Raw genomic sequence first — 12,693 nt, forward strand, 5'->3', positions numbered from 1 at the left:
TTGAGGAAGGCTCCCAAATTTTAACTAATTAGATTAGTTCTTTGATTCAAAAAAATTAATTATATAAAATGTATTTAATAAACCCAAATTATAGCCAATAAATAAGGGAAATAAAAAGTCAAAGAAAAAACAATCGGCAAAGAAAGGCCCCATTGTAGGAGTAATCAATTATACTTGAAATATTAACATAAATAAATAAATAAATAAATAATAGAAAAGATAAATTCTCTTTGTGATTTATAAGCTGAAATGTATCTCTCTCTCTCAACAAAAACATAAAAATCCAAAAGAAAAAACTCAAACCTCTTTTTCTTTTCACATCGTTGGAAAATTTTGAAATTTTTTTTAAAAATTCATTTTAAATCTTGCTTTGTATTTGCTAATTTTGCTACGCATCAAACTCCTCAGTTCCAACCATTTCCTTCAATTTTGACGTTTGTTCTACTTTGCCTTAACTAATTTGATTATTTGTTGTGTTGGTGTTGCTCTGCGCCTATGCCCTTACTTTATGTCCTTTAAGTTATGTCCTTTAAGTGTCTGTTTGGCTAGTTTATTTTTTGTTAACTTATTTTATTATTTAGCTTATTTTTGGTATTATTCATGGGTCTCACTGCACTTTTTAGTACTATTCATGGGTCCTACTATACTATTTCAACTAACATTTACCTTTATTTACAGTATTTTTAGTAAACAGTTTTCAATTTTAGCAAAATAATCGGATCCCAAACAAACCCTAAATCCTTTATAGGGAAAAATGGAAAATTATCTTAATTTTAAAATTATGTAGCAAATACCATTCTTTTCAAAATATTTAGTAAAATGCCACTTTTTTTGAACTTGATTTTAAATATTTAGCAATATGCCATTTTTTTTTGAATGAAACTTGGCATTAGCAATGTTGAGTTTTATGCATATTTTGCTACTTAATTTTTTTTGAAAATTTAAGTGAAACTCAACATTGCTAATGTCGATTAAGTTCAACTTAAAAATACACATAGAACTCGATTTTGAGAATATCAAGTTTTACATAGAATTCAAAATCGAGTTCCAAAATATGGGCCTTTTGCTGCTAAATACTTTGGAAAGAGTTACATTTTGCTCATAGTTTTAAAATTAAGGATATTTACCCATTTTGCTCACTTATTTGTAGGAATGGCAATGAGTCGGGTTCGGGTCGGGTTTTTGCATACTCGGACCCGATCCGCAGGTCTAGACCTGCGACCCGGACCCGACTCAATTATTTAACAGATTTTTTACGAAGCCCAAACCCGCCCCACCGGGTCCCACGGGCCCCATTTTTTGAAACAAGCCCCTAACTCAACATCAAACCCACGACCAAACAACCAATCCCAAAAATCCCTTCTTTTTAAATCTCCACAGCCACACCCAAATAAAAAAAAAAATCCCATTTTTCAATCCTCAAACCCAGAAATAACAAACCAACAGAGGAGATTTCGGATCAATTAAAAAAAATATAAAGAAGAAGATAAAAATAGAAATGGAGAGAGAAGAGAGTCTTGGCCCTGAGTTGGAGATCAGAGAGAAAGAGCTTGAGGTCTTCGGCCTTGGGTTTTAGATCTAGAGATAGAGGGAAGAGTGCTTAGGTTCAGCCATGGAGGCCCAACCAGGGACTGGCTATTAAGCGAGAGAAAGAGATGGAGTTGCCTCAGATGGTGGCTCGCGGCGGCAGCTTGTGGTGGCATCAAGTGGGGATGGGACATTTCGAGAGAGAAAAACTGACCGAGGCATATGAAACTTCGAGAGAGAAACTTTGATTTGTTTCTGTGAGCTTGGCCAAGACGTGGTTGCGTGCTGAGGCACTGAGGTGTGAAGGCGTGATGAGGCACTGACTGAGGCATGAATTGAAATGGGTTTGAGAGGCGGCTAGGCTGGGTATTGGGCTAGTGAGTAGTGACTTAGGGTTTGCAAATTACAATGATATATATATATATATATATATATATATAAGGGGGGTTTTAGTAATCTCACATAATCGGGTAATATCCGAGCCGGGTTTCAGGCCGGGTTTTGGGTTTTTTGATAAAACCAAGACCTGATCCAGACCTGCTTCGGGTTTTTTTTTAAAACTCATACCTGACCCTATTCTTTATCGGGCTGGATAAAATTCGGCCCATTAGGGTCAGGCTGGGCCGGGTATCCACGGGTCGGATATAAATTGCCATCCCTACTTATCTGATGGCTACAGGAAATGAAATATGTGGTCCACACGAACCACACCCACTTTACACGATTCACCCTTGACCTTCATTTTTTGTTCAAGTGAAATATTTGGCTGATGATTTATGCCTTTTTCCCTCATTCTTCCTATCTCTCATGTTACAATTGTTTATGTAGAATATTTTTTTTCAAAATTAAAATTGATAAAATTATATTTAAGATTGACAATGTCATCATAAAGATTAAGTGGATTAACCATATTATCTATTGAAAAAAAAATTAGAGGAACTTGAATACAAAAATTTATTAACTAATTTTGCATCTTAAAAAGTGAGAAGAATAAATATGAAGTAAAAAAATTGTTGAAGTATTATTTAAATATATAAAATGCCTCATTTTAGTCTTTGTCGTAGGCCTCAAATTCCATAGAGAGCTGCCCTGTTGTTAACTTTTGCATTTTCACAAAGAAGTCTATTAAGTTAGGCTGTACCAAATCCATTCATTTCTTGCAAAGTTAAATCCTTTTGTCCTGAATGGTTTATAATAATGAGTAATGCTACAAGTACAAACTATTTTACAATATTTTTATAAACTATTGATGATGTAAATTCTTAATAGTTCTTTTAATATTTCTTATCTGGGTCCACCATTAACAACATCTTTTTACTTACTAATAATCACCCACCACATCAGCAGTTTGTAAAGAAATTTGTAAAATAGTTTGTGACTTTAACATTTTCCTCATAATCACCTTGAGAAATTGAAAATCGGTTTGTACTCAAACACCATAATAATTTCTCTTTATTATAAAGTTAAGACACCGATTGGTTTGGTACAAGTGAGATTCAAATCCAAGTATCTTATTTGATGACAAAAGTCATTAGTTGAACTAATTGATATTAACACTATTAACAGTAAAGAAAAATTTAAATTCAATGTTTCTTTTTCACAAACATAAAGTCAAAGGGGTTAATTGTTTAAATTGAGAATGCAAATATTAAATTTCACCTACATAAAAATGAGGGATTAGATTTATAAAATTGACTTAAAAGAAAGGGTTTGGTTAACGGATGCCCTTAAGACATTTATTAATAGATTATTTTAAGAAAATTTTTACTATTTTCTTAAGGAATGTAAAAAGCTGTCCAAAAAATTAATTATTTTTTGTTTTTACATAAAAAATTTCTAAAAATATTTCTTAAATCAATGCTTTTAGGGTATATGTTAACTTCTCTCTAAAGGCAAAAAAATAATGTATTATTTTATCATTTCTTACTTCTAAATTAGTTTCTCAATTTTGGAATGGATGTTGTAGCGGTTTGTTATGGTATTCTTAGCTCTCTGGCCTTTTTTCGGTCTATTGTAATTCATATATTGGTCGGTAGGGTAATGCAATGCTCCTGCACATATGTTAGCAAAACATTTCTTTTGCAGATGACTTTGTTTCTTGGATTGAAGAGGGACCATGTTTTTTAGAACATATGTTATTTTATGATGTACTTTTATTTCAGTTAATGAATAAAGTTGATGAGCTTTGTATAAAAAAAAAAAATAATAATAAAGACAAATTAAAACAAAAAAAAAAAAAAACAAAAAAATCAGAATGGATGCTGTGGAGACTTTTTGCCTCAGCTCGGCCAATAACTTGCTTGTAACCGATTTTGGCTTGAATCCCACATCGAAGGAAAACCCCCCCACTTGCTGCCTTATAACTTATAAGCTGTGAAGCTAAGGGAGTAGTATACCACCAACTCCCTTTGCTTCACAGCTTATAAGGCAGCAAGTGGGGGGGTTTTCCTTCGATGTGGGATTCAAGCCAAAATCGGTTACAAGCAAGCTATTGGACGAGCTGAGGCAAAAAGTCTCCACAGATGCTAAACCCTTTTTATCCATATTTTAGAGAGCCATAGATGCTTTGTACACAAAGTCCTCTTTAATTTAGAAAGTAGAACCATAAAATGCTCCTCCAACTCTCTCTAAAGAATAAAGTGTTTTTTTTTTTCTTGAAATATTCTGTTTAGGAGATATTTTAAGCTCAAACTACCAAAACGTTTCACAATATAGTTTCTCTTTCCTCTTTTCTTTCTCTCTCTCTCTTCTCACGAGCTAGAAACTCCTCTCTCTCTCTCTAGGCACAAACTATTTTACAATATAGTTTGAAGAGAGACAGTTGGAGATCATGGGTTCTGTTTTGCAACTATCCATGGTTTTTGGGTTTTCTGGGTTTCCTAGGTTGCTACTATGTTATACAACATATACTTCATAAATATGAGACTCTTATCAGTTACTAAAACTAATATTATCAATTTGTAATTTCTTTGGTGTTCAGGACTAAATATGAAACCTTTTCAACTATCACATGGAGCCTACGTACTAACGTACGTGAGGTGCCTATTGCCACTCTAATTTATAACAAATTGAGTTGTACTGTGGAAAAATGTGTTGGACCTTATCTTTTTGTCCAATTGACATCCTCAAAAATTATAAATTTACTTACAGAAAACCCAAATCTTTGACATTTGATTCTCATTCATTGGGAGAGGATTTTACAAAAACTTAGCTGTATGTAAGTGTGGTTATTGTAGCCATTTGGCGAGTACCAGATGTGATGTCTTTGGCTATGTTTTATTTTCTAGTATTTATAAATTTACCTAAGTTAATTTGCACTGTCTACCAAATAAAACTGAAACAAGGTATCCCTTTTAACTGTTTCACGTGCTTATTGGTTCCTCTTGAAGGCCCTTATTTTACTGATCAGCAAGGAAAACCAGCTTTACTATTCACTAGTACTTGTCACTAGTTCCTTGATTTTATGGGAATATATATATATATATATATCTTGTCATTAGTTCTGATTTTATTGGAAGGACCAGCTTTTCTTTTCTTTTTAGTCTTTTTTCTTATGTACCATTTAGTTTTTTATTTTGAGGAACATGTACCATATAGTTAATCAGATACTTTTTTACCTTTCAAAAGGGGGAGTTCGTTTAAGTAGTGTTATTTGCACACCCCCAATATTCTTGACTTATACCTAGAGGTGGCAAATGGGTGGGTAAGGGTCATAAATGAGTTGGGTGTGTAATTACCTATTTATCCATTTATGATCCGTTTATATATAGGAGTAAATTAATTATCCATTACCCACCCAACCCATTTAATTAATAACCCGCCTATTTAACCCAATATGACCCAAATAAATAAATAACTTGTTACTAGATTTTCCCATTAAGTTAGCAACAACAAAATTTCTCCTAAACCAAACAGGACCCTTGAAAATCGGATTAAAATCTTTTAGCTTTATAACAACATCAACCACTTGATTTTCATTTATTTTCCCAAACTTTCTCACAAACCAAACAGAACTTCTCCTCACCCAAACCAATACCTAGCTAATCAAACAATCTTTTAAGCAAACAAACAAATACTCATAGAACTAACTTGAACTTTAGACTAAACTCTGAAATACAGTTTTTCCCTAATTTTCTCAAAACTTTCTCGACAACCAAACAGAAAAACTCGAAAAATGAAAAGTAAAAAAAAAAAAAAAAAAAAAAATTGTTACCAGTATCTTTCTTGATATCCTCATGCCTCCGCTTCCGATGGCGAGCCCAATCAGCGATAATATTACAGATACTTGTACAACCTTCATTGTCAGGCTAGTTCTCGAGCAGGTCACCCATAATCTTGATCCGAAGCTACCGGTCTGAGAAGTTACTATCGTTGAAAGCGAACGCGAAATCAGCATCTGTAGAAGCCGATACACTACCTCTAGTGAACTCCGATTCCATCCCCAGTCTCTCTCTAGAATTTCCTTTTGTTTGGTTATTGAGAAAATCTAAGGGAAAGTGTTTGGGCTTAGAAATCTAGAGGTTAAAGTGTTTGGGAAAGTGTTTGGTTACTGAGAAAATCTGAGGGAGAGTGAGATTAGTGAGACTAAGGGTCGAATGTTTAGGCTTAGAAATCTAGAGGTTATACTGTTTATTTAAGTTTTAGATTTTAGAAGGGTTTAGTGGGTATTAGTGGGTTTATTTAATTTTAAATTTTAGATAGGTTTAGTGGATTTATCCATTTAGAACCATCTAATTAAATAACTAAATGGGTCTTTATCTATTTAACCCAAATACTCAAATGGGTTGAGTTAAGATTTATCCAAATAAGATGGATAATAGGCGGGTTCATGGATATGGATAAAAATTGCTTCTGAATGTGTGGAAAAGTATATAGTATAAGTTATACCATATACTTTGCTTTTGAATGTGTTGGTTCATCTCCCAGCAAGAGTGCAAGACATATGGATGCTTAGAGCACTCATATCAGTGAGTGCATAATAGAAAAAGTGCAAGAATAGACAGACAAATTTAGACAAACTGATGTCAATGTTCTAAGTATTTTGTTTGCTCAGCCAGTTGTATTAGATGGTGCCAAGTATGCTAGAGGAAATTTCTATTTCTCCACTGGTTGTTAAGGTATTAAATTAGATTAAGAGGTTTTTTATTTTCTCCACCAGTTGTACACAATGAACATGTCATGCTATTTAATCATTATTATTATTATTATTTTGGATGGTTTTCTTGTTGGTAACTAGTGTATCTACTATAAGGAGGAGATCAGATTGGAATATAAGGCATAGTATCAATTCAGTAGGGACTAGGGATTGTTTGCTCAATTACTTGAGTTGAATATGATTTGTGTTAAAGTGACGGGGATGGATGCTGTGTTTTTATTTATTTATTTATTTTTATATTTTATTATTATTATTATTATTAATCTCTGTCTGTTTTTTTTTTAAGTGACTTTTGGAAGTACATCTGATTTTGGTTGTGTGATTCATCTTCTTTCTCAGTGATTGTTGTGGGCGAAGCTTTGAGTAGATTGATACAAATGAATTTTGTTCTTACTAATTAGAATTGCTTATTTTGTTGTGTGGTATTTGACCAAACATGTTCAGCTACTGTTTAATAAACAAACTGTTAAGCTACTGTTTAATAAACAACGAAGTGTGTGTGGGTTTTTTTTTTTTTTTTTGTGTGTTTTTTGTGTTTTTTGTTATTGGATTCTTAGGAATGGATTTGCATATGACACGAGGCACATCTTGCAGACCATGAGAAGGAGATGGGGCAAAATCATCTTCAGGAATAAAAAATTGCAATGGCAAAAATGAAAATGAAAATGGAACTGGAAAAGGCAAAAAAAAAAGGATAATAAAATGAAAAAAGAAAATGGAACTGGAAATGGAAAAATGAAATTAAAAAGTTAAAATTGGAACATGCATGACTGTTGTAAAATATGATTGTCATAAAATATGACAGTTTGAAAAATGTGACTAAAAAAAAAAGATTGTTAGGAAATATAACTGTCAGAAAATTTGAAAATATTCCTGTTGGGAGCTGATTTGGAAAATAGTTGTTGAGAATGAATATATAAAGGTAGAAGAAAGAAAGATTTTTTTTTTTTTTTAATGGAAGATTAAAACAATAATGAAAAAATAATATTTAAATAAAATAAAGAAATGGTAAAAAGTTTGTTGGAAAATATATTTAAAAAAAGTAAGCAGGCAAAAAAATAAATAAATTATACCTTCCAAATTGGGTGAAAATATGTCTATTTTACTAGAAATGCTTTAAAAATAAACCTTCAACAGTATGACCCGTTTGGTACATGTGTTTAAAAACTGAAAATTGTTGTTTGAAAACATTTGTGAAAATACGTGTGGGTAAAAAAGTGCGTTGAAATGCGTGAAATGTTGTTTAAAAACTGAAAATGGTTGTTTAAAAACACTAACCAAACACCCCCGCTATCAAATATTCATTGTTCTTATTTTCTACCGTATCCCTGCATACCAAGGACAATTGCGTTACGAGATTGTCCCTCTTGTAACGTGTGTGGGTTTCACATGTTTGTGTAAGACTAAGGCAAAGGTAAGGCTCTAAGCCTAGTAAGGAAAAAAAGAATTGCTCAAAACCCACTCACAGAATTAGATCAGAAAACTCTGGAAGTGAAAAGAAGGAGAACGGAAGTGCAAGAAAAAGATGAGGTTGAGATTGAAACTCAAAGGGTTGGCGGTGTGGCAGATGCTGCGAGGCAGCACCGCCGAGCCCAATGAGCCTCTTGGCCTGGAACTGCCGGGGCGTCAGCTCCGGCGGTGCGCTCACTCATCGATGAGGTGAAAGACACTGACCTGGTTTTGGTTTTCTTATCGAAGACCAAGGCAAACCGAAATAGAGTTAAAGGAATTCAGAGAAAGCTAAATTTTACTCAGGGGATTATAGTTCCAAGCGATGGCCGGAGCGGGGGGTTGGCGATGTTGTGGAAGGAAGGGGCGGATATGTCCTTTAAAAGCTGTTCAAATGCTCATATCGACGTGGTGGTCCGTGAGGGAGTTGGTGCGCAATCGTGGCGAGCTACGGGGTTTTACGGACACCCTGATGCAGGTATGAGATTTACATCTTGGAATTTACTTAAATCACTAAATAGACAGTGTGATATGCCGTGGGTTGTTTATGGGGATTTTAATGAAATGTGCAATCTGATGAGAAATTGGGGTGGTTAGATAGGGACGCAAGACAAATGGAGGTGTTTAGAAAGTGTCTATCTGACTGTGGTCTCATTGATTTGGGGTTTGTGGGGCAGCGTTTTACGTGGTGTAATGGTAGGATTGGGGAGCAACGTACTCGGGTTAGGTTGGATAGGATGGTGGCAAATGAGGAGTGGAGGAAGATGTTCCCTGAGGCAAGAGTTATTCACAGAGCAATGGCAGCTTCAGACCATTGTTTGCTAAATCTGTCACTTAGGCAGCGGGTGAAAAGAAAGGGAAGTAGAAAACGGTTTATGTTTGAAGCTATGTGGACTAGAAAAGAGAGCTGTAGAGAGGTGATTGAAACGGCCTAGGATTCTTTGAATGCTAATCTGGATGTGCAGATTCAGGATATGCTAAAAAGTTGCCAAGCTCACCTGCAAACCTGGAATCGTAGGGAATTCGGCAATGTTAACAAAAATTTGAGGCAGAAGCAGAGTCGCCTACAGCAACTAGAAGAGTTGAACTTGCTACATGAATCAGTAGAGGAGATTCAGACTTTGAAAAAGGAAATAAACGAAGTATTGTTGAGGGAAGAAATGATGTGGAATCAGAGGTCAAGGGCTTTATGGGTTAAATGTGGGGATCGGAATACAAAATTTTTTCATGCCACGGCCAGCAATAGGTGCCGGAAAAATAGAATAGAAGGTTTGTGTGATTCGGGGGGTATGTGGAGAGAGGACTGCGAAGAGGTGGAAGGTATTATTTTGACATATTTCAAGGAAATTTATAGCTCAAACTTCCCAGTTGATTTCGGGGCTAGCCTTGGGGCGGTGGACAGGAAAGTTACGGAAGAAATGAATGAAGACCTGCTGATGGAATTTAAGGCAGCAGAGGTTTGGCGTGCCTTAAAGCAGATGCATCCCACAAAATCTCCAGGCCCAGACGGTATGTCACCTATATTTTTTCAAAGATATTAGGATATTGTTGGTCCTCACGTAGTAAACTGTGTCCTCCAAACCCTTAGAACAGGTGTTATGCCCAATGGTTTAAATGACACTTATATATGTCTAATACCTAAAGTTAACTGCCCCCAAAAGATAACGAAATTTCGTCCAATAAGCCTGTGTAATGTTATGTATAAACTTGTATCCAAAGTATTGGCTAACAGGTTGACGAGAGTGCTCCCAGAAGTCATCAGTGATGCACAAAGCGCCTTTGTACCAGGGAGGCAGATCATAGATAACGTTCTTGTGGCTTTCGAAGTCATGCACTGTATAAACAAAAGGAGAAAAGGGAAAGAGGGGTTGATGGCGATAAAGCTTGATATGAGTAAGGCATACGACCGAGTTGAGTGGGCGTATTTGGAGGCGATGATGCGCAAAATGGGCTTCCAAGATAGGTGGATATCTTTGATGATGATGTGTGTGACCACGGTGTCTTATTCCGTGCTCTTAAATGGGGAACCGAAGGGTAGGATCGTTCCAACTCGAGGGCTTAGGCAGGGGGACCCGATATCACCGTACCTTTTCCTTTTGTGTACGGAGGGTCTCTCAGCTATGCTTAAAAAGTCTGAAAATGGGGGAATTCCTAGAGGCATTGCTATGTGTAGAAGTGCTCCTCGGGTCTCTCATTTACTTTTTGCTAATGATTGTATAGTGTTTGGCAAAACTTCAAAGGAGGAGGGGCAGAGACTTTTAAAAATCCTTGAGGTGTATGAAAAGGAGTCGGGACAAAAGCTAAACAGAGAGAAAACTTCTCTCTTCTTCAGCAAAAATACAAGGGAGGAGTTTAAAGAGGATGTGAAGGATATGTTTGGCGCACAAATCATCCATCAGCATGAGTGATACTTGGGGCTGCCCCCGTTGGTGGGGAAGGGAAAAAAGAAAGCCTTCCATCGGATTTTGGATCAGGTTGGTCGAAAAGTAGTGGGTTGGAAAGGAAAGCTGTTGACAACAGCGGGCCGTGAAATCCTAATAAAGGCCGTTGCCCAAGCCACCCCAATGTATACGATGAATTGTTTTAAACTTCCTGATTCCTTATGTAATGAGTTGAACTCGTTGATGAGGAACTTTTGGTGGGGTCAGCGTGAAAAAGAAAGGAAGCTTGCTTGGATAGCTTGGGAGAAGATGTGCACACCAAAGGCTGAAGGTGGGATGGGCTTTAAGGATCTCAAAGCTTTTAATCTAGCCTTGCTTGCAAAACAGGGATGGAGAATCTCTCAAGATACAGATTCCTTGGCTCATCAGGTGCTTAAAGCTAAATACTTCCCGGATTTCACCTTTTTGGAGGCTCAGTTAGGCAAAAACCCATCATACACTTGGAGAAGTCTAGTGGCTGCTATAAGGGTTCTAAAGCGGGGACTGAGATGGAATATTGGCAATGGGCAAAGGGTGAGGATATGGGCAGACAAGTGGGTTCCAATTCCTAATTCATTCAGGGTTGTAAGCCCTCGTCCTCAAAGCTTCGAAGGTGAACTAGTGGAAAGCCTTCTAAACCAAGAAATTGGGGGGTGGAATACTAGTGTTGTGAAAAACTGTTTCTTACCCCATGAAGCAGAGGCTATTTTGAGCATCCCTATCAGCAAATGTTTGCCGGATGATGCCTTGGTCTGGGCTTGGACCAAAAAAGGTAACTTCACAGTGAAAAGTGCTTACCATGTAACACATGAGTGGCTGATGGATGGGAGAAGCAAAGGGGCTGGTTGTGAGGGATCAAACCCGAATAAGAAAAAGGAATTTTGGAAGACCATTTGGGGATTAAAGTGCCCAAGTAAAGTCAAACACTTTATGTGGAGGGCGTGCAAGAATATTTTTTCCTTCAAACTATTGCCTTTGCCTTTGGAAGGTTTCCAAAGGGGATGAGTGTGGGTTGTGCGAGCTGGTAGAATCCTCAAGACATGCCTTGTGGGACTGTTGGTTGGCAGATGCAGTTTGGAAGGAAGCTAAGATTTCTTTGCCAAGGGCCTACTACCTTCATCGCGACTTCATTGATGTGGTTTGGAAGCTGTGGGAAGAAAGAAAGGAAGGCGAGCTAGAACATCTGGCGTGCACAGCGTAGTGCATTTGGAAAAACAGGAATGCTGTAAAATTTGAAGGAAAATGCAAGGATGCGAGGAGGATTGTAACTGAAGCCACTACTCTTGTTGAGGAATTTAGTGAGAAATATGGCGCCCCTAAACAATCTACCCCACAGAGATCTGAAAGATGGACCCCACCTAGTGAAGGTTGGTATAAAGTAAACGTGGATGGGGCGGTGTTTAATGAGCTGGGCAGTTGTGGAATTGGGATTGTCATAAGAAACGAAAGGGGAGAAATCATGGGAGCGATGAGCAAAAGGATGGACTTTCCGTTGGGAGCTTTGGAAGTGGAAGCCAAAGCTTTTGAAGAGGGTTTGCTGCTTGCTGGTGACCTTGGGCTGAAGCACATTGTGCTGGAAGGTGATGCGCAAGTAGTAACAGATGCGTTGATGGGTTGTAGCTCCCCTCCAACCTCTGTCCAGATGATTATCGAAGGCATCCAGAGGCTGAATTGTAATGTCCTGGTTTGGAAAGTCAGCAATGTTCGTAGAACAAGCAATATGGCTGCACACCGTATGGCTAGGAATGCAAAATTTGTGAATGATTATATTATCTGGGTTGAGGATATTCCACCCATCATTGAATTTCAAGTTATCAAAGATGTAACTGTTTTGGACCACGGTCCAGTTTAATGAAAGCTGTTTGAAGTTTGAACATCAAAAAAAAAAAAAAAAAAAAAAAATATCTTAAGATGTCATCTATGACTAATATCTTAAGATGTCATCTTTGCCAAAAGAGCCACGTTCATGTGTTTTTGTCCAATAAATTCACCATTCTACCTCTATTTTATTTATAGAATAAATAAATAATAAGAAAATAATTAAAACGGAGAAAGAGTAAAAAGTTTAATGAAAACAAAGAAGTGATCTTCATATATTTATTTAAGTTGGGTTACAATTTGGGTTATAAACCTAGTTTAAAA

The 12,693-nt window shown here is 36.5% G+C and overlaps 1 protein-coding gene across 1 annotated transcript; it reads left to right on the plus strand.

The window, feature by feature from the left end:
• Positions 1-8,503: 8,503 nt before the first annotated feature.
• LOC126708501 (uncharacterized) lies at positions 8,504-10,539 on the plus strand. Its single transcript, XM_050408291.1, has 4 exons — positions 8,504-8,609; positions 8,729-8,976; positions 9,097-9,640; positions 9,851-10,539. Exons 1-4 carry the CDS (start codon positions 8,504-8,506, stop codon positions 10,537-10,539), a joined length of 1,587 nt encoding a protein of 528 aa, XP_050264248.1.
• Positions 10,540-12,693: the final 2,154 nt, after the last annotated feature.

Source organism: Quercus robur, chromosome 12, assembly GCF_932294415.1.
Source record: "Quercus robur chromosome 12, dhQueRobu3.1, whole genome shotgun sequence".
NCBI lineage: Eukaryota > Viridiplantae > Streptophyta > Magnoliopsida > Fagales > Fagaceae > Quercus > Quercus robur.